This window comes from Lepisosteus platostomus, chromosome 16, assembly GCF_059453375.1.
Source record: "Lepisosteus platostomus isolate fLepPlt1 chromosome 16, fLepPlt1.hap1, whole genome shotgun sequence".
Taxonomy (NCBI): Eukaryota; Metazoa; Chordata; class Actinopteri; order Semionotiformes; family Lepisosteidae; genus Lepisosteus; species Lepisosteus platostomus.
The window spans coordinates 16,096,934-16,118,009 of record NC_142626.1 but is presented as its reverse complement, the minus strand read 5'-3'; the positions used below and the strand labels follow the sequence as shown (position 1 = coordinate 16,118,009).

Sequence of the window (21,076 nt, the reverse complement as noted above, 5' to 3'; positions counted from 1 at the left end):
CATATACTGTACTAGGACAATTCTTAATTGTAGCAGAAAATCACAAAATGATTCTTTGATGGCTATTGTCAAGGAGAGTTCTTTCCGGACGATCCAGGGTTGAGTGAGAAAACACGAGGAAAAAAGGCATTCAGGATACAGTAGCAAGCATTAGGTACAGATTGAAGACTTAGACATATAGATTTCGAGAAGTTTCAGACTCAACCTACCAGGAGAGGCAGTAGAATGAGGCATCAAGCTACACACATAACAGGACGCATTTGGTCAAGTACTTTTCACAGTATAGTTCATGTAATGATACCACAAATTGTCCTGAAAATCAGTATGATCAGTCTCATTCAGCCAGTCCAGTGGGGAAACAACCTCTCTTCTTTGTCTGATTTTCGGAACCGTTTGGGCCTTCAGTAGCTCTATTGTACTTTGCCAGTCAGTACTGTTTCTTGGCCCTCTGCAACCATATAGTTGCCCACTATTGCTCTAGATGATAATGGCACCTCCAGTTCTGTTGACAATTTAACAGTGAAAATAAGCTGTAGCCTGTCTTCTCCAAACAGGTACAGAGTACACAGGGAGTGGCTGATGAAACAGTTTCCTTTCAAAGGTCACTCTTGGAAGAGCAGGCATACTGTAATTATCTTCACCACTTTAATACACCAGAGCAGAAGAGCAGACAAAGGTAAGAGTTCATTCCTTAAAAAATGAGAAAATTAGAATTAGAGTGATAAAAGAGAGGATGCCATTTGCACATTTGGTTATTTGTTTTCATTTCAGTAGCTAATAAAGTCAAAGATCTGATTCAGCTGTTCCACTGTTGCACAAACTGTGCACAGAAGTGCTTGATTTTCTCTCTTTTACATAACCACCTCACTGTTTGCATTTGAGTCCTCTAATTTGTGTTTCACCGTTCATTCTGAAGATATCCTCTGGATTGAATTTGTCCACTCATAAACTTCTCACTTACAGACTAAAAATAATCTGTTCCTGTCAGTGTAGGACTTCACTTTGATTACAGAAATGTATTTTGATGTTCAATCTCACTTTTACAGTTATGGTCTAATATTTGACTATACAGGATTCATTAAGTAACATAATATTTGCTTTGTACAAATTTGTTATTATTTCATGTCATATCTCTTTTCCATGTATATTGGAAAGATCAAACTAATTATATTTCTCTACAAAACGTCTTCATTAAAACAGAGTGTTTAAAAAAAGTGTTGGTAAATTTTACTTGCTGTAATGTATACTTAGCAATTTATGGTGCCAACCTATTCCAAAACATCAGAATAGTACCTAAATTGGTTACTTGTTTATGTCTTGTTATGAGAACTTGGAACAAATCTGAGACTTTTACTCATGTTTTACATGTGTTTTATTGGGAATTTAGTTTCACTTTCACTTTTAACTTATAAGCAGAAATTGTAGAACTAATTTTTCCTGATATTGTCTAGAAGATGTATATGGTGTTTGAATATACAGGTCACTATTGATAAATTTGTGACAAGTGAAGGGTAGAGAGACATGCTATACCGCGTGTTTAATTTAGATATGTTTGGTATGTAAAGTTATTCATGGGAATTATTTGGTTTGGTTTGATAAAGTGGGATTTATTTGGTAAAATATATTCCTCTTTAAAAATATACCATTGTAGTTTGCGGCTTTACAATCTGCCTGAAGAGAGGTTGGCCTGCTCAAAGTCTTGTGACATTGTTAATATGGCAACACTTTCATTTTCATTGTGTAATCTGTGCCTGCTTTAGGGCTTTGGTAAACAGTTTTAGTTACTTTAAGTATTGCTTCACCTCAATATTAAGGTGAATTAAAAATGTAATGGATTTCACATTTTATAGAACATCTTCCTGCAATTCTAGGATTGTTTCATGTACAGTATATAGTTTTTTTAAAAACTTCAGATCTTTGTACCAGTAAAACTAAGACTATTCAAAACAATTTATAACTGAATTATAAGAAAGCAAATTCTAAAATACAGAACCAAGTCTTGTTAAAGTAATTAAATCCTTCCTATGTTGTTAAATTGTGTGACATTTTTAAATCATGTACTGCATGTGCATTTTTTAAATACATTTTTTTCAGAACCTGAATTTTGAAGATTTCTAAGTTGTAGTAAATGTCAGCATTGACGTTGGATAATAAAGGAGATAAAACTGTAATCTGTTGATTGCTCAGCTATTCTGATCTGTGAATTCAGACCACTTTTGCCACATTTTGCAGGGTCCTTTAGATGCTCTGTTGCAAACTCCATGCTGGCTGATATTTAGCAATGTCTTTCTTCATGTCACTTTATCTGCTCAGTTTGGAAAGACATCCTGATGTACTGTAGGCAGTGTCTGAGTGATGTGATACACCCTCCATTTCTTCATGATTGAGTAGACTGCGCTTACAGCAATGTTCAGAGATATATTTTTGACCTTCTCCTGACTGTGCTCTTTAATAACTTCATCCTGGATTTACGTGAGATAAACAAAAAAGAAAGCATCAAAAAACAAACCTACAGTACATGTATAAATCAATCAAACTAACTTCACATTTCCTTGTTCCTTTACTTTTTTTCTGAGTTCAAGTGGGGTGTTACAAGGAAATGTTCTACATGATTTTACCCTCTGAAATGTTATCTGTGAGGTTTATGATATATGATAAATTATATATTGTACAGAGTACAAGCATGTAGATGCCATAAAAAAGGCAGTGCATATTCTAATTGTTTCATTCCAGGCCTTATACACAATGTTTGGAACAATTGAGGTGTTTGTCTCGCTGCAAGTGAGCTAAGAGGTAGGAAAACACAGATGGTCAGATGTGGGACAACAGTCATAGTATTAAAATAGTCAAACAGAAAAAGACAGAGAGGAACAGAAAAGATACAGAAAGAAGAAATACCCTTGCCCCTTTCCTCTCTACTTGTGTCATGTGGTACTGTAGGTCCTTGTTTTCAGTCGCTGAGGCCAGATTCTGACTAGGTGATCTGAACTTTAGTTTAAAGAGTTTGCCATCTTTAGTGAAATTCCAGTTTCCTATATTGTGGAATTTTCACTTTTCCTAGTTAGTGCATTTCTAGAATTAGGGAGATTGCATCCCATGTTACAGGAAGTGAGATTTAATTCTGAGTTATGTCTATTTCATATATTGCAGGTTATTCTCTTTGTGACCTGATAAGGTGTTGAGCAGTCATTTCAGTTTAATATGCATTTTGTGTTTCTGGGTATATAGAAATGGGTATATGAATTCTAGGGCAATCCTTAAATGAATGGACTGAGTGAAATTCGAAACCTGTAAAACAGAAAAACTCAGGGAGTGAGGAAGCCTCCCTCATGTCCCTAAATATGTATAGACTGTTATCATGAAAAATGTAATGAACTGTAAGAATATTCCCTGTAGACCAGTAAGGGTCAGTAAAGGTCTAATAACTGAATGATGCTGAAATGTAGCAGCATTAACTGTATAAGATGTATTTTAGTCAGATTTCTATTCAGAGACTTCAGGATGTTATATTCATGTTTGTTTTTCTAAATGACATAGTACCCATCATGCACCATTAAAGCGTCCTCACATATATACTTAAAAATATATTTTCTTTAAATGTTGTGCATCAAGGACAAAAAATATATCATAAGGAAATGGATAATAATTGCCTTTCCTGTGTTCTTTAAACTGCACCATCTACAAACCATTATTAAAACACAAGTGTTTTTAGGTGGCAAGTTGGCACACTTTATACTGATGTACAGTATACTGTATGAAACTTCAATTCTGGCAATGGAAATATCTGATTTCAGGGACATTAACATATTCTAATGTTATCCTTTTATTAGAATGTCCTTGCAAGCTCTAATGTGATGCTCCTTTAAGACTCAATTCACACGGACTTTTAAGATAATTAAGTTCACCTGATTGCTTTGGTCTCACGATGGAAAGATGTCTCACGAGGACAGTGGGAAGAAAGAGGGAACAGGAGACAGAATAAACAGAAACAGAGACAGCTGACAGGACAATTGTCCTATCTATGATAAGCTAGGAGAAACTTTATGACAGTTTCTCAGAAGCCTGTCAAGACAATTTCTCTGCCTAGTTCTACTGAAAACATTTTTGTTGTATTTGATTTCACTTGAGACCTATAGCTTGATGTCCCATCAGCATGGAGTAACATGATAATCCTGGACTGTTGTCTTCTAAAGATTTTTAAAAAGCTACCTATAAAAGAACATCTTTATACTGACACATAATTATTTTAATTTTGATTTATTTTACAATATTCTGACCTAGTGATAGAAAAGTGGAACTATTTATTTTCTCAGCTACATCCAATCTATTCAGAAGGCTTGTAATGGATATCATTCTAAGGTGTTATAAGAAACAGGTAAATGCAGATGATGAAATGTATTTCTGAAAATTTATTCTGGTAAATAAATTATTATTCTTCTGTCTCTCTTAGCCTTGTCTTTAAAATGTGAAATCTATGTGAACACACTTGTAATTGTTAATATGCATCTGATCATTGGTGTGCACTCAGCATGACAAGTACAATGTCAGGGAAACACTTTCATAACAAGAAAAGACACTAATTACCTTCAATACTATAATATAACATACCAGCACAACAGAGAAGTCCATTATATACATTGCACTGGCCCGATAGACGCAGCTACCAGGAGACTGGAGACTGAATCCAGGTGCAGGAAAAAGGGAGAGCAGGCAAGCAAAAGCAAAACTACAATTTTTAGACATGATCCAGAGGCACAGTCAATCCGCTAAATTTACGGCTCTTCCTCCTTCCTGATGCTGTTTCCCTTGTTTATCATACTGTATGCTGTTTTTCGTCACTGTTCCCATGACACATTAAATCACATTACATTTGCCTCTTCTGTGACTGACTCTTCTGCAATTCAGGACCAACTATTTGACCCCTGTCAATATTTCTTAGATCTCTCATGTTGCTTTAGAAGCTCACATATTAAAGTACTGTTTCCACAGCAAAAACACATTGGTAATTCATTTTGAAATTAATATGAAACACGTGTAGAATCCTTTTTAGTTGTAATAAAAATATTTCAGATTACAAGTGGTAGTAGTTCAGGTGGGTAGCTGCGTCAGCATGCGTAGGCTGCAAAGGAACAAGTAATAGGTTTATTCCATGCTGAAAAAAAGAAGAAAGAGAACACAACGTTTCGGCCGTGGAGCCTTCTTCAGGTGTCAGGTGTCACACCTGAAGAAGGCTCCACGGCCGAAACGTTGTGTTCTCTTTCTTCTTTTTTTCAGCATGGAATAAACCTATTACTTGTTCCTTTTCAGATTACAAGTGTTGTTTTCATTAGTTGTTTCCATCATTTTTTCCACCTTCTGTACATTAGCAGGTGCAGTATGAGCTTTTTTCTTTCTCACACGTTTGTATTGTCAATGTTGCCTTGTACATTAAAGTGAAACAAGTGAACTCAAAACCATTTCACAGGAAGTCCTTCAGCACAGTGTACATGAGTCTGTCTTTATCAGCCTGTCCTTCTTTCAGTTATTCCTGATTTAATAAAAAACATAACATTAGTGAAACAGAAAGTATATTTCTGTTATTTCACCATTAAAAGTCAAGCAAGACAGATGCAATTTGGTAAACGTAGAGAGGGAATAAAGTTTCTCCTGCATTAAAAATATACTGAAGTGCGGTAACTGTAGAAGGTGGCTGGGGGGGAGGGCAAGAGGTTTTACCAGAAGCTCTGAAGTCACACAGAGCTGCAGGGATGGGCTCACAGTGCATTCAGGTTTAAAATGGTGGAGAGTGAAACTGCTGACTGTGATGAATAAGCGTCAGTGTTTTTATACACAGAGTAATAATATGTACTTTATTATGTCCATAGTTGTGTGACCTCTGTGTGCAATAGTAGTCATTCATATGATTTCAGAAATAAATACCTTTGTCTATGTAAGATCCCTCAGTCAGGCAGTGAATAAAAAGATTCAATCCTGGAGACTAAGGAGCCTTCAGAACAGCTCAGGGAAACTGTTGTAGAAAGACACAGACAGGCTGCACACGGGTCTCTGTGGAACAGCACTGTCTGCATCCACCCAGTCACAGGCTGTTTCCTGCTCTCAGTCCATGTGCAGACATCACTTTGCATTCCTCTTCAAATACTTAGGAACCTGGGGAAATTTCAAATGCTTATTTTTTCATCACTCTCAGAATAATAGTAATAATGTAACTTTATAAAACAGTTTCCACCCACTTCTTGGAATTGGAGACTTTTTTCAGTCCAGTTGTAGGAATGTGAGCAAAGCATGATTGTTGTTTCGGCCACTGCTCAGAAGTGAAGATTTTGCACTTATTACGTCAAGTTATGTGTTGCTGTGCAATGTCCTTGGTTACAAGGAGATTTAGAATGGCAGTCCTACCATAAATATCAGCTTTGTGAAGCTCGTGATGTGCAGTATTCGATGAGACTGGAATACTGAGCTGTAGATTCTGTTCTGTGGTAATTTTTGAGACTTTTGTTTTGTTGTTTTTAGTAACTATCTTTTTAATTGACCATTAGCCCTGTGGGTACAGTAAACTTTGAACAGTTACCATTGTTCCTCCTTCCTGAGGCTGTTTTTCTTTGTCACACACAGTTATGATTTTCATCACTGTTCCCCTTGACACATTTAATCGTTTCATCACTTCTCCGAGTGATGCACCTGCAATTTGGACACAAACTATTTGAGCACTATCAAATTTGTTTGTCTCTTTAGAAACTCCCACATTAAAGTGTGGAGGCACCAGGTGGCTGGTGACAACCGATGTTTTTTTTTGTTGTTGTTGTTGATTTGTGTGTGACAATACAAAAGGGATGCACATGACAGTTTTTTTTTATAAGACTGCTTTTAAGGCAGAAATGCATTGTTGATTCATGTTGAACTTAACATGGAAGATGTGAAGAATCCATTTTAGCTGTCATTTAATTGTTTCAATTTACAAGTGCTTTTTAGCTATGTCTTTCCATTATTTTGGTCATCCCCCAGGCATTTGGAGGTGCAGTAGATGAGTTCTTCTATTTAACACAATATGTTTGTATTGTCACTGTTGCCTTATACTTTAAAGTAGGAAAAATGTACTCAAAACCAGTTCACAGGAAGTCCTTCAGCACGGTGTAACTGAGTCTGCCTTTATCAGCCTCTCTTTCCTTCAGTGGTTTTCAATTTAAAAATGAAACTTTAGTGAAATAGAAAGTATGTTCCTGTTACGTCTCCATTAAGAGTCAAGCTGAGTCAAGCAGCGGAGACAAAATTAGGTACAAGTAAAGAAGTGCTGTAATTGTGGAAGGTGGCTGGTGGAGAGAACAAGAGTTTGGACCAGCAATCAGACTTCAGTCCACTGTCTTAGAGTCTGTAGGGGTTTTGTGATTTTACTGATACAATTATTAATTGTAGCAGTAATCACGAGGTGGTTCGTTATGGGTTTTAGACAATCAATCGTCAGAACAACTAGCAACACACACACACATAGATTCAATACAGGAGATACATTTATTAAACAAAAATTGTGCACCAAACGTATATCAGTGTGCATGGATACAGGTGGCAGACTTTAATGTGATGGTTATCAAAAATACAAGGTACTTGTATATAATCTCGAAGAGATGCAAACACAAAGAGTTACACAACAGAGAATATACTTCAATATACCGTTTGGCTATACCATATCTAATCAGTGTCATTACCCACTGTTACACTAGACTTGGAAGTAAATACATTATTCATGAATTAAATTGATAACAACTTGTGTTGAGGTGATGATTCAATTCTCGAGACGCAATGTAGAACATGAGGTTTATTTATCCACTGTGTATGGGTTTGGATTTCCCGGCACAAACACCAAAACCAGCTGACAGGCTCTGTTGCAAACTCTGTCCCAGCCTATTCAATAGGCGTTGTCTCGACGTACTCTGGCTACCGGCCAACCAGTCAAGCTCGGAGTAGGATGGACGGAGGAATCTAACTGCAGCGCGCAGTGCAGTCATTTCTCCCAGGGGTCTACTAGTGGTCCGGCTGACTAGTAGAAAGTCCCTATGCACAGACTGTGACCATGGGTCCTTGGAAGTCACTCTTTTACATGGGAAGAAAACTGGTTTGTTTCCGGCCCAGTGCTGCTTCTGAATAAACCATTCAGGTTGTCGACGAAGGTCCAACTGTAGGCTGCCATTGATCAAGCGGAGCATTCACGTTGGTCGTTGCAGGATTCTGAGTACATAGGGGATCCTCTGCCTCGAGCTTAGAACAAAGTCCAAGTTGCAGTGCAGACAACACCGGTTGTCATGTGATTGTCTCTGAGAGTGCACAAAAATGACCAAGGAAAGCCCCGACCTGAGCTTGTGCTACCTTTTTGACCAAGACACAGATGTGTGATGATTGATTGAGAGTTTGGCGGGCATTAGAGACCCAGGTGGTGTTACCACTTCCCACAAGTCCCTGATTGGTTGACCAAGGTGAGAGATGAGTCACTGATCCCTGACACCTAGGACTGCAATCCAGATGTCCTCTGGCATTCCATAGACAGATAAGCTCCAAGGATGACCATTGATCATGATGGCCAGGCTTAATTAACTGCATCCCTGTTTGGGAGTTGTACCTTATCAAAAGAAAACACCTTAAATCAGCTTGCATGAATAGCTTCTCTGTGGCTGCACCACAGAGATGAAGAGAGAGAGATGGGGCCTCATTTAGGAAAGCACAGCAACGCTTAATTCTGTCTTATTAACAAGAATTACCGCTACAAGTCTGAGAGCCTGAAAACACTTTAGAGTAAGCTGCACAAGCAGAAGGACTTAAGGGGAAACTTCACACCACCCTGGGTGAGTTTCTCAACAAAGAATATGTCAGAAAGAGGCACTGTTTCACCTCTCTTCTGTACTGGAACAGCGTTGTCAAGTGGTAGTTTCTAACAAGGATCCTTGTCTGCAGCCGAGTGCAGGACTCCTGCTCTGAAGACACACAGAGCTGCCGAGATGGGTTCACAGTGTATTGAAGTTTAAAATGTCGGAAAGCGGAAATGCTGACTGTGGTGGAGAAGATTGCATAGAGTGCTTTTATTCAGCTCATTCTACAAGTACTAAGAACCTTGAGATTTTTGCACTTTTGCAAAGAGGAAAAGGATAATTAATATGATGAGAAAAATTACAAAGTCATGATTGCATAAGTTTTCAAACCCTTATAGAGGAAACATAAATTCATTTGTGTGTACAAATGAAGCTTACCTAATAGTTTTGAGGCCCTTGTTTGTAATAATAGTCATACACATAATTTCAGAAATAAATACATTTGTCTCTGTAAGGCCCCTTAATCAGGCAGTGAATATAAATAAAAGATTCAATCCTGGAGGCTAAGGACCTTTTAGAACAGCTCAGGGATACAGTTGTAGAAAGACACAGACAGGCTGCACACGGGTCTCTGTGGAACAGCACTGTCTGCATCCACCCAGTCACAGGCTATTTCCTGTTCTCAGTCCATGTACAGATTTCACCTTGCATTCCTCTTCAAACACTTAGGAACCGGGGGAAATTTCAAGTGCTGATTTAATAATCGCTATCAGAATAATACTAAGAATGTAACATTATAAAACAGTTTTATGCCCCCATAGAGAAACAGTTGGTGATATGAATGTGAATATATCATTTTATATTTGATAAATGTCAGAATATACATCAGTTTGATAATATGTATTTTTCTCATGAATAACATTGGAATTAATGTGTCTGTGTTCTTAATGTACAGTACAGTCTGTGAGAGTGTGTTCGTGTTGTTAAAGTGCAGCACAGTGTGTGAGTGTGTCAGTGTTTTTATTGTGCAGTACAGTGTGTGAGAGGGTGTCAGTGCTGTTAATGTGCAGTACAGTGTGTGAGAGGGTGTCGGTGAAGTTATTTAACTGTGCAATAGTGCTGTAGCAGTGTTATATTAGAAGAGAGGATACTAAACAAACTATTTACTGTGAAATAATGTGAATCCATATTGTACTCATAGTCAGCTCAACTGATCATATGGGTCATTAAGGTAATTTTACATAATGTAGGTTACATTGAGTGACTTGAGAGTTAGTGTGTGTGGACCAGAGTGGGTTGTGTGGCAGAGGGACCCTCCCCCTGCCAATACATTGGTATCAGGGAAGTGAGTGGGGTCTATCTAGCTGCACCCTCTGGGAGATAGCGGAGTGGTGGCTGGGCACAGTGAGGTGCGCTGGCAGCTGCATGGTGTAATGCAGTGGTGGCTGGGCAAAGTGAGGTGCCCTGGCAGCTGTGAGTTCACAACCTAAGGACGTGAGAGTGAGATGCCAGAAAGGTTGTGGGTGTGTGTGTTAGAGACGGACAGTGTGTTGTGTCTCGGCACAGTCTGTAGTGCGGAAGAAGACTTGGTGATGTTGCGTGTGTCTGTGTAACCCAACCTGGTGGTGTCAGGAGAGGATGTCAAGGCTGGGGGTTGGACCTGGGAGTCTGATGCACAGGTTGTGAGTGAAACAGTGGCATAATGGAGTAGGAGCAGGAGGCTCCATGATGTTGTCTGGGAGTAGGAGGTTCCTAACATTGAGGACAACAGGATGAACTTGGTGAACTTGAGACTCTGAAGTCAAAGGGGCCAGAATTAATGGTATGTGGAGGAACAAGTAATAGGTTTATTCCATGCTGAAAAAAATAAGAAAGAGAACAAAACATTTCGGCCATGGAGCCTTCTTCAGGTGTGAGAGAGACAAGACAGTAGGAATAGGTAATGTAGCAGGAGAACAAAGGCTGGGAGGGAGGAGGAGACAGAAAGAGAGGCCAATCAAGAGGTGTGAAGTCAGAATAGGTGCAGAGAGGTGTGAAAAGAAACTTCCAATGAATGGAGAAAATTTAAAAGAACAGTAGTCTGTCATTAAGAGAAGGGAGAAGGTGTGATCCTAGCTGCATAATAATTTTGGTTTCGGTCTTTCTGACGTATGAGTTCCGAAAACCACCTTTGAGAACACAGAAGGATTAGAGTGGTCGTGGCCGTCAGAGGTGAAATGAGAAACAATGGGCTTGGAGAGATCTTAATTCTTTACAGTCTCCGAGTCTCCTTCCTGTTTCTCCAATGTTGATGGCTGGGCATTTACTGCAAGAGATATAAGGTTGCTGGAGGTACAAGATGCCATCTGGGTGATATGGAATTGTCCTGAGGGGCCTTGAATGAGTATGGTGTTGGATGTGTACTTGCAGGTGATACAGCGAGCTCTGTTGCAAGGGAAAGTGCCTGGTGTGGATGGTTGTTGAGGGCGGTCAAGGGAGCTATGAACAAGGAGGTTACGCAGATTAGGCGGTCGGCAATATGAGATGATGGGACGATCAGAAAAGAGGGACCCAATGGAGGGATCATCCTGTAGGATGGAAAAGTTGTGGTTAATAGTCCTGGGGATAGGAAGTGTGTTAGGGTGGTAGGGAAGCACCAAAGGAATGCAGCTGTTACGGCGGGAGTTCCTGATCAGGTTGATGGTCTGAGGGGTGTTTTTGGCTCAGGCAAGGGCCCTGTCAATCATGATGCTGGGGTATCCTCTGTTGATGAAAAAGGAATACATTTTGAAGTCGATGTCATTGCTGCATAATCGTCGTAGCCTAAGGAACTGTGAAAAAGGGAGAGAGTTTTTAGTGTGTTTGGGGTGAAATGAGCTATACAGGAGGTAGCTGTGTGAATCCAATGGTTTGTAATAAACCGAAGTGGAAAGTCGGGGGTAGTTAATGGAGAAGTTGATGTCTAGAAACGGAAGAGTAGTGGAAGATATGTTAACTGTATATTTGAGGGACGGGTGGAAGTTGGTGAAATGGTGCAGGAAGCATGTGGCGGCACTGACGCAGTCATCAATATATCACTTGTAAAGGTAAGGGACATAGCCAGTGTAGGAAGTGAAGAAGCATTCTTCTACCCAGCTGGCAAAAATATTGGCATAGCTGGGTCCCATTCTGGTGCCCATGGCAACTCCACAAACCTGTTGGTAAAAAAGATTATTGAAAGAGAATGCGTTCAGTGTGAGGACCAATTCTGCAAGGCGTACCAGGGTGTGGTGGGTGGATCAAGCACTGTGCATTTGTCCAGCATGTGCTTGAAGGCTGTAAGGCTGTCATTATGGGGAATGACGGTGTACAAAGATGTAATGTCCATGGTAAAAATGTAGCATTCAGTGCCCTGAAATTGGAAATCATTAAAAAGTTGGAGCGTGTGGTTGGTGTCTTTGATGTAGGAGGGAAGACCTTCATCCAGCGGTCTCATGAGGCTGTCGAGAAAGGCTGAGATGTAAGTAGTTGGACAGTTACATGCTGATATGATGGGGTGTCCAGGGGTGTCCAGTTTGTGGTTTTTGTCCTTCTCTGTAATGATAAACTGGTATAGTTTAGAGTTGAGAGATCTAATGAGGTTAGTCATGAAGGGAAGATGATGTGGAGCTGTCAGCCGTAGAAATTCCTAAGCCTCTTTGATGTTGTTGTCGGATACGATAATCTGTTTTTTGAGGGAGAAAATGGTAGAGAGCATTAGTTTCCTAGAAAATTGTTTTAGAAGTCTCTGAGTGTTACTCTGGGTGGAACAGAGTCAAAAGAAAAGGTATTAAATTTAAGGCAAAATCCTTTAGGGATGGTATTATGTTGACAACATCTGTAAAGAAATAGAAGGTGGTTAGAAAGCCTGGTATGTGGAGTCATGTATCCTGTTACCCCAATGAGGGGGCTAGTGTGATCACCAATCTAGGAGGAGACTGCATCTAAGATAAAGAAAAGGAACCTAAAAGAGCTTATAAAGGGGTGTGACAGGGGAGAATGGAAGTGTGACCACGCCAATGCAGTGTCAACTACCCCCATGGATAGCACCACAATATTAAAACAGAGGTCATGCTTAGGGTACAAGGTCTACATTAGGACATCCTCCTCCATCCTAAAAAACTCCATACTCCTTCCAGCAAAATATTGTCCTCTTTCACTCCTAAATCTTATTTAAATTTTTGGTCGCTATGATCCAATTAAACCTACTTCTGCTCTTTCCCTATTTATATTACTTTACATTAAAAATAGAAAAACCTGCTGATAGTCATCCCAGGTCAATTTGAGCCCTGATTAGTACTGATCATTCAAGATTACCTTATTTTATACTAGCTCGGGTTAAAATAAGGAGGCTGTAAACATTTATTGCATAAATATTTACTTGTGGAAAGCTTCTTTATACACAGCATTTTTGGTTTTGCCTCCTGGAGCAAAGATGTGAAGTTGTTTTTCACTTCTTACACGTGCGCATCCAACATAGTTGTCCATGTGAGAAGCACAATGATTCCAGGTTCAAGCCCAATTTTTCGAGTGACTAACCCTGCGCTTTGTTGATAGTCATTGTGCAACTGAGTCTAATGGGAAACTGAAGACGTTTGAACCTGAATGGAAGATCAGATGGAATTATTGGAATTCTTGGAATGAGCACATCTTCTCCCTTGAATGATCCAGAGAGTATTGATGCTTCAAGCACATATGGATGAAGCTTTTTGATCACTAAGTGAGTTCCATTGCAGTTTTGGGGGATCCAAATTTTGTAAAAGCATGACGGGACATCCAATTTTGAGAGAAAACAATGTGAGGTGGAACACCAGTTGGATGCAATGTGTTAAAAAAAACTCCACAGACTATTGGACAACATCATCAGTGTCAACAACAGTATCAACACTTTTGAAAACTTTTGCTTCACTAGGCATCTTTTTCAATGTTCGATCACTGATGTCATCCACTGTATCATTTTTCGGCTCTAGTATTGCTCTTTCACTAAGCCAATTGGTGTTGCACTCAATCAAAACCTGTGCAAGTACTGTCCCTTTTGAGATGTTGCAAGTTGGTGAATCATGTCTGACCAGATCAAAAGGCAATTTAAATGTGGAATGGGCAGTCCTGCCACCAGCAAAGAGGGTTAAAGCTATACTTGATGATGCCACAGCAAGGGCAATGTGTCCTTGTGAACGCAAGTTTTCAAGGAGTAAGTTAGTGACAAATGTCTTTTCAGTTTCACCTGGAGCATCGAGGAAAAAGAATCCACCATGATCAATGGCATCTTGAATTTTTCTGTAGACATTTGCTTGATCTGATGTGAGCTTTGTTTCATTGCTTGCAACAAATTCCTTCAACTCTTCTTTGTTGTAGGACATTTCCCTGAGCATTTCCTGAGAGATGCCACTTTTTTCTGTTCTTGGTTGAGGCAATCCAAATTGCTTCAGTTCTTTGCCTCCTAATGAAAGGAGCTTGTCTTGAATTTTCACCAGAGCCTCATTGAAGATAATATCATCATATGAGGCATTTTTATTCAGTTTCTTTGCATGGTACAAAATGTCTTCATGTTTGTGGGTTGGAAAGATGACATGCAGTGAACATTATACAGAAGAGATCTCTGAGTATATAAGGTGAAGCAGTCAATATAGCCTCTGTAAGAGCTTCATCCCAGTGTTTGACATCTTCTAGAAGTCCATGGAGATTGCAGGCTTCTCTGTAGGTTGAACACACTCTGCCTTCAAATGTCCTGAGTCATTCAAAGGAAGTTGGACCTCTAACATTGTGAAGTAGTAAATGCACATAATAACATACTTCATTGTTGGGATGAACAGTGTAAACTCTTCCTAGAGCACCAGATGCTTTGATTGCAGGGAATCCTTCAATTGGTGTTCCTTGTGATCTTGGTTTCCATGATCACAGGGAATGACGGTGTACAAAGATGTAATGTCCATGGTAAAACTGTAGCATTCAGTGCCCTGAAATTGGAAATCATTAAAAAGTTGGAGCACGTGGTTGATGTCTTTGACGTAGGAGGGAAGACCTTCAACCAGCGGTCTCATGAGGCTGTCGAGAAAGACTGAGATGTAAGTAGTTGGACAGTAACATGCTGATATGATGGGGTGTCCAGGGGTGTCCAGTTTTTGGATTTTGGGGAGGAGGTAAAATTGAGATACCTGCGGATGTTCCATGATGAGCCGGTTCGCCTTCTGGGGGAGCTCCTGCTTGGTCTACCTGTTACCATGTTCTTTGATCTTCTGTTTTGGTTGGGGAGCTTCAGCTGTTCGAGCTCTTTGTGCCTGTAACTTTGCTTCTCTTTGTTCTTCTGTTTCTAATAGGTGTGCTACTTTGAATTTTGAAGCATCTTTGGTGGACCTACCCAATGACCCAGACCTCTTCTTGGGTGGCATGTTTTGATCTATCTAATTTTATTAAATGGTTTATTAGAAGGTTTAAATTCCAGGTGCTTTATAGATATAGAGAGATTAACACAACAACACAATTATTTGTGAGTTTGTGCTGAGTGATATTGGATAACATGCCACCGCCGACATAATAATACGCTGGACAAACATTCGAGGTCAAATTCTTCCATGAAGGGGGTACCTTTAAATAGGAGATGATGGCAGCAAAACATTTTGGCGAGTCCTCTCTTTAAAGCCATGGCCAAATACGAAGACAGTACGTACAGTTATAATTCAAACTGAATTAAAAACTACACATCCCAGATAACATGGTGGTGCTTGTGATCTTTGTGTTTAACCAACAAAACAGGGTGAAAAATCAGTCACATGACTTTGGGGCTGAGTTTCGAAAGCTTAACCTATCAGCAACAAAGCGAAATTTACACGATAGGCTACCTCAAACAGTCAGTTACACAACTGTGTATGTCGCTTAAGCCACTCCTATTTGGCATTTTAGTTATGGAGGCGGGAAGACACCCCCCACCCCTCTGGGTGCCCGGCTTGTCGCCATCTTTAACCGTTCCGTGTACTAATCACAGCAGGGAGAGACACGTATGAAAAAAAGTTAATCCCAGCTACAATACAAATATATTTTTGTGGTAAAGGGGAGCAAATGCGCACTTTTTTTGCAACAGAAATACACAGAGAAAATAAATCCTTTCTGACATCTCAAATCAGTTTCAATCAAGCTCTCCAAAATGAACAAGAAAAAGAGCATTTTCAGAGAGCAATTACACTGTTTTTTTGTAGAATAAGTGATTAGATTTATAAGGTTAAAACTAAAATTCAGTCTGCAAATTAAGGCAAATGAAAATTTAGGACGTTAAAGTGCTAGAGGTGTGAATGTAAAAATGCAAAAATACACATGAGCAAAAAGTTTTAGAAATGGAGCAGGTGTAACTTTGAAATAAGCAAACAGAAAAAAAAAACATGACTAGACATAGTGCAGAAGAGGGATGCAGGAACATTTGCAAAAACTGAGATGTGCAAAAAAAATCACAGAAAGGTGTGTGTTACAAAAGAGCATGCAAACATGAAATAGATTTGGCAAAGAGTGAAGGGCTTGAATAATTAGGAGTATTTCTGGCAGGGAGAGTATGAAGGTTTGATGGGATATAGTAAAAAAATTAACACACATAAAAATCATCAATTCTGTCAGAGAGCCTTACTGTTTATGAATTAATAGCAAAAATGGTTTCATGGAGGGCTTCTCATATAGTTGGGCATTCAGGTAGATTGCCAGACAAAAGGATTTGTAAATATATTTTATTAAAGCAAGTCCGTTTTTTAATAAAATACATTTTTCCAAGAAGGTTTAGCCTTTGTCACTAATGAAACCACTAAATAAAGACATAAATATAGAAATCTAAAGATTTTCTTATTCAATGTTGGTAGCAGGATGAACTGTCAGCTTGAGCTAAGTGTATATTTTGACACAGAGTTGCTGCAAGATGTTAACAGTGAAACCAGGTATTTAGAAATGACTCATTTCAAGAAGAAGATTTTCAGAATAATTATAAATCTAGCAGGATAGAGTAAGTACAGAAAATAGGTAGTTAGATTGATCAGATTAGTATGGAAATCCATGTAGCAAAGAGGGTGTGAGACAAACTAGTATACTTAAGATCTTTTTTTTTCTGAACCAGGGAAAATCTGATTATGTTTCTCTATAACAATAATAAAAAACTTTATTTTATATAGCACCTTTAAAGGTACCATCTCAAAGCAATGCAGTAGGTGTAAAAACAATTATGTACAGATTACAAAGTAAATACATATAAGAAAGAAATTTGAAAATGAAGCAGATACAGACACTAAATAAGACTTCTGAAAAGAAAGTTTTTGAGGTTAGATTTAAATGCACTCAGGGTAGGTGACTCTGATATCACTGGGGACAGGCATACTTTCGACAATATGACAGGAGATGTTATAGGCCGCAGAGGAAGATGATGAAATGAGGATTGTATTTTAGATTTTGTGTAGTTGCTAGCATTGAACTGTGTGTTGGATGCACATGAATTGAAGGAATGGGCAAACATAGCTGATGCTGATCCAGAGCCATTTAGAGGCAATTGGTTTAAAAAACTAACTAGGTATGGATACTGATGTGCAAGAGAGGTGGAAAGGCTGTTTCCTTAAGCCAGCCCTGTAAAATAATTTGTCCTCAGTGAGATGCTGCCATCTCATAGTGAGGTTGTATCATTGTGCCTTTACTTTAGTCCATTCTTTAATCTCTTTATCTAGTACAGAGGATTTGGATCCTATCCCAGCAAGCAATGGACGGAAGGCAGAATACACACTGGACATAGTGCCTGTCCTTCACGGGGCAGACAAACAGACACAAACACACACACACCAGGGGCAGTTTTCCCATAGGCCAATTAACCTACCAGTATGTTTTGGACTGCGAGAGGAAATCATATCACACATATGGAAACCCACAGAACCCAGAGAGAACATGCAAACTCCACACACACAGGAGAGCAGGAATTGAACCTAGGGCCCAGTGCTGCAAGATAGCAATGCTAACCACTTGGCCACCATTAGAAATGGATGGATAGCTTAGTTATCTTTCTAGTTCACCGATGTACATGCATAATTTAATTTTGAAAGCCACTGAGACATCTAGTACTATTGTTGTATTTATGAAAACAAACATACAAAAAGCATGCTAACAACGGTGCCATCCTATTCCTTAGTTAATACATTTTATTTTTATAAACAGTTAAAATTGTTAGCAAAATATTTTGAATTATATTTTACCCTATTTTTTCTTTAATTTTGTATTTAACTTATTTTCGGTTAAGTTTTAATCAGATTTAATGTATATTTGAACGAAGAAAACATATTTTTACAAGATGCGGGAAAAAGTGCAACAATTTATGACAGTGCTAAATTTAATATTATTAATTAGTAATAGTTTATCCTAACACCTAACTTTCTTAATTAGATGTATTTAAAACAATGAACTAAGTGTAACATAACATTCAGAAATACAATTGAGAATAGTTTTCTGGTGTTTGTATAGATGAAACTTTTCTAAAATGTAAAACAAAATTAAAGACGATTAAAATCTGTAATCTTTCCACATGCATTGTCATTAGAAAGTAAAAGTTCCTGCTTTGTCCAACGATGGTATCAAAAAGTGGTCTAAGGGATGAGAAACCTGTGCTTTATGATAATTAAGGGACTTAGAAGTAAAAGAAAATGATTTATGTTGTTTAAGTTTAAACACTAAGCTAGAATGCAGACGCAGTTGGTGCCATTCACACTCCACACTGTAAACAGTATTGTGTAATACTGAGCTCTGTCGGTGCCGGCCCGCCCATGACGGAGAGGAGTGGGCAGTACACTATTTTCAGAGCCTCTAATTGGGAAAAAAAGACCTGCTGATCTGTTCTACATACCAGGAAGAGAACAGAATATGATTTTTTCTATTCGAAATTAAGAAGTAAAAACCTTACAGCGTACACAAAGATTCTAAGCTGATCATGAGGAAGAAAAATCATTCGCATAAAAAGTGGTTATTAACTATCGAAACCTATTTTTATAGCTTTTAAAGTTGTGCAATGTCTAAGTTAAGCAGGAACACATCATTATATCATATTTTTTATTTCTTTTTTACAAATAAAAAAAAATCATTTGCCCAGCCTAACAATAATCGAAAATCGAATAAAACATAAATTTACCACATGCTCAGCATGTTTGGAATGTCACACGTCCACTGCTGCACTTGCATTTTAAATCCTGGGGATTCCCCTCAGTTTGATACGGAACGTGCCGGGTTTTCAATTAAATGGCCTTTTCAGCCTTTATTGGCCTTGAAGGTGAAAGGTTTTATGTTAAAAACCTAACCTAGGGTAAGATGTACTTGTGTGCAAAATTTCAGGTCTGTAGGGTGAAAAATAAGAGCGTGCATAAAGAACAAACAAACATTGTGCTTTATAGATGATGAATTTATGTAGTTTTTTATATTATAACTATAGTGAATTGAAGTCCTATTGAATTGAAGTCATATATTGGATCCCTTTATTTAGAGAATTGGAGCAGAGATGACTGTGAAGAAACCTGATACATGTGGTCAGAATTCTCAATGACAGTAACAGTCAACCCAGTGGATTTCTTCAGAATGGACAGTGAAACACGAATGAGAAGGAACAAGTGGCAACTACATGGAAGTTTATTTAAAACTGTTAACTGCAGGCACTTCTTTACATAAAGGATTGTAGGGGTGTGGAACAAGCTGCCAAGTCATGCGGTTGAAGTGATATCCTGGTTTCCTTGATGAAATGGCTAGATAACATACTTAGTTCAATGGCCTGAATTGCCTGCTCTCATTTGTAAATAACGTGTTAATGTTTTTCCATTTGTTTATAACATTCCCCTTTAAACAAGAGTTTGAGTGTCACTGTATTTGATGCAATTTAGAAATGGTGTCAAATATATGATGTCAGTCATAGGCACTACCCTTGTGTTTTTACAAACATTCAAATACATTTAGAAAAATCTGCTCAGCATATACTTTTTCATGCAAAGAGATGTGTTCTATCCAGTGAACTTGACGGATAGATTTTATTACATTACTTTTTGAACTTTTTGTAGCAAGGAGCAGGGCACATGGCATTTAGTTTTGGAGGAGGGAAGACAGAGTTCTAGATCATGAAGGAAATCACATGGAGTTTCAAAAGAGAGAAGGAGTTTCAGGGCATGAAGGAGAATGTCTTATTATGAATGTTCTAGAGGGTCATGGCAAAATAAGGAGAGCTTCATGTGAAACATACACAAATCAAAAGATGAAAGAGGCAAATTAAGGTTTATTTTTTCACTTCTTTTGTTTTGGATTTCAGGCTCAAACTGGGACCTATAGAATTGACCCATGAAAGATGTCAGAAGCAGGTACAGTATTGAACTTATATTAATCTCCATTGACCATTTCTGTAAAGCAGGAGACTGCATCGTTAAGTCTGTTGACATTTAACTAATGGATATTCTCCAATGTACAGTATTTACCCACCCTCTGCATTAATGCCAGTTTAGTTCTCTTCAGCACTGACTAGTCAGTAAAGTTCCAGTACAGTGAATATCCCGAGAATATTAACACAGTTAGGGCTGTATTACAGAAGGGGACTTGGTTCATTTTTCCAGCTTTCTATGGCAGAATATATACAGGTGCCTGGTTTCAGGGTGTTAACAATAAAACAAAATAAAAACGCAGGTCAGTCAGGACATTCATTGTATGGTAATGAATGGGAAATATTATACCAGGACAGTATAAAGAGCCACACATGCTTAGACATATGTGTGAGGGACCACACTATCTCACTGAGAAATGCCACTCCGGGCATGCTAGTGAGGGGCAAGAAAGAGAACAGATTGAAGGCAAATGTTAATTGCAAGAGTGGACTAGTGTCTTAAGGTGCAGCTAGACAGATGTCCATATTGTGCCCAGCTGTGGAGGAGGCAGCTCTAATTCAAAGCAGCGGAGAGTGAAGGGATGCAGGCTGAGAATGGAGCTGTGGACTAAGATGGACAGAAGAGTAAGCCGTATGTATAAATGGTGTGTGGGCTGCTGGCATGGAGTTTTTACACCAGCTTCACATTTATTATTTGTATATTTGCTCCATGAAGCAAAGAACCTTGCGCCCGACTTGAGACACAAGCCCACTACCCTGAGATTATGAGTCTCATGGTCTACCAACTGAGCTAGTTGGGACACGATGGTTACAAGGATGCTATAATGGTCAGGCAGCTGCAAATGAAATGCAGTTTTTTTCTTTCTTTTTCAATGGCTTGTGAAATAATTTACCATGTCCTCTTTCAGAGATGTTTGTACAGTAATGT

The 21,076-nt window shown here is 38.7% G+C and overlaps 1 protein-coding gene and 1 pseudogene across 4 annotated transcripts in view; one reads left to right on the top strand and one right to left on the bottom strand.

The window, feature by feature from the left end:
• Positions 1 to 575: 575 nt before the first annotated feature.
• LOC148646959 (NLR family CARD domain-containing protein 3-like) overlaps positions 576 to 21,076 on the top strand; it is a 239,015-nt gene continuing 218,514 nt past the window's right edge. For 2 of the 4 annotated variants that reach the window (XM_088608949.1, XM_088608951.1), the window contains exons 1-2: positions 587 to 676; positions 20,083 to 20,131. In XM_088608949.1, coding sequence (XP_088465075.1) covers positions 20,119 to 20,131 — 13 coding nt within the window. In that variant the 5' untranslated portion in view covers positions 587 to 676; positions 20,083 to 20,118. Of the gene's footprint in view, positions 677 to 20,082; positions 20,132 to 21,076 lie in introns of all 4 variants that reach the window. The other 2 variants (XM_088608948.1, XM_088608950.1) reach the window with 2 other exon arrangements.
• LOC148646961 (uncharacterized) lies at positions 11,039 to 12,440 on the bottom strand (annotated as a pseudogene).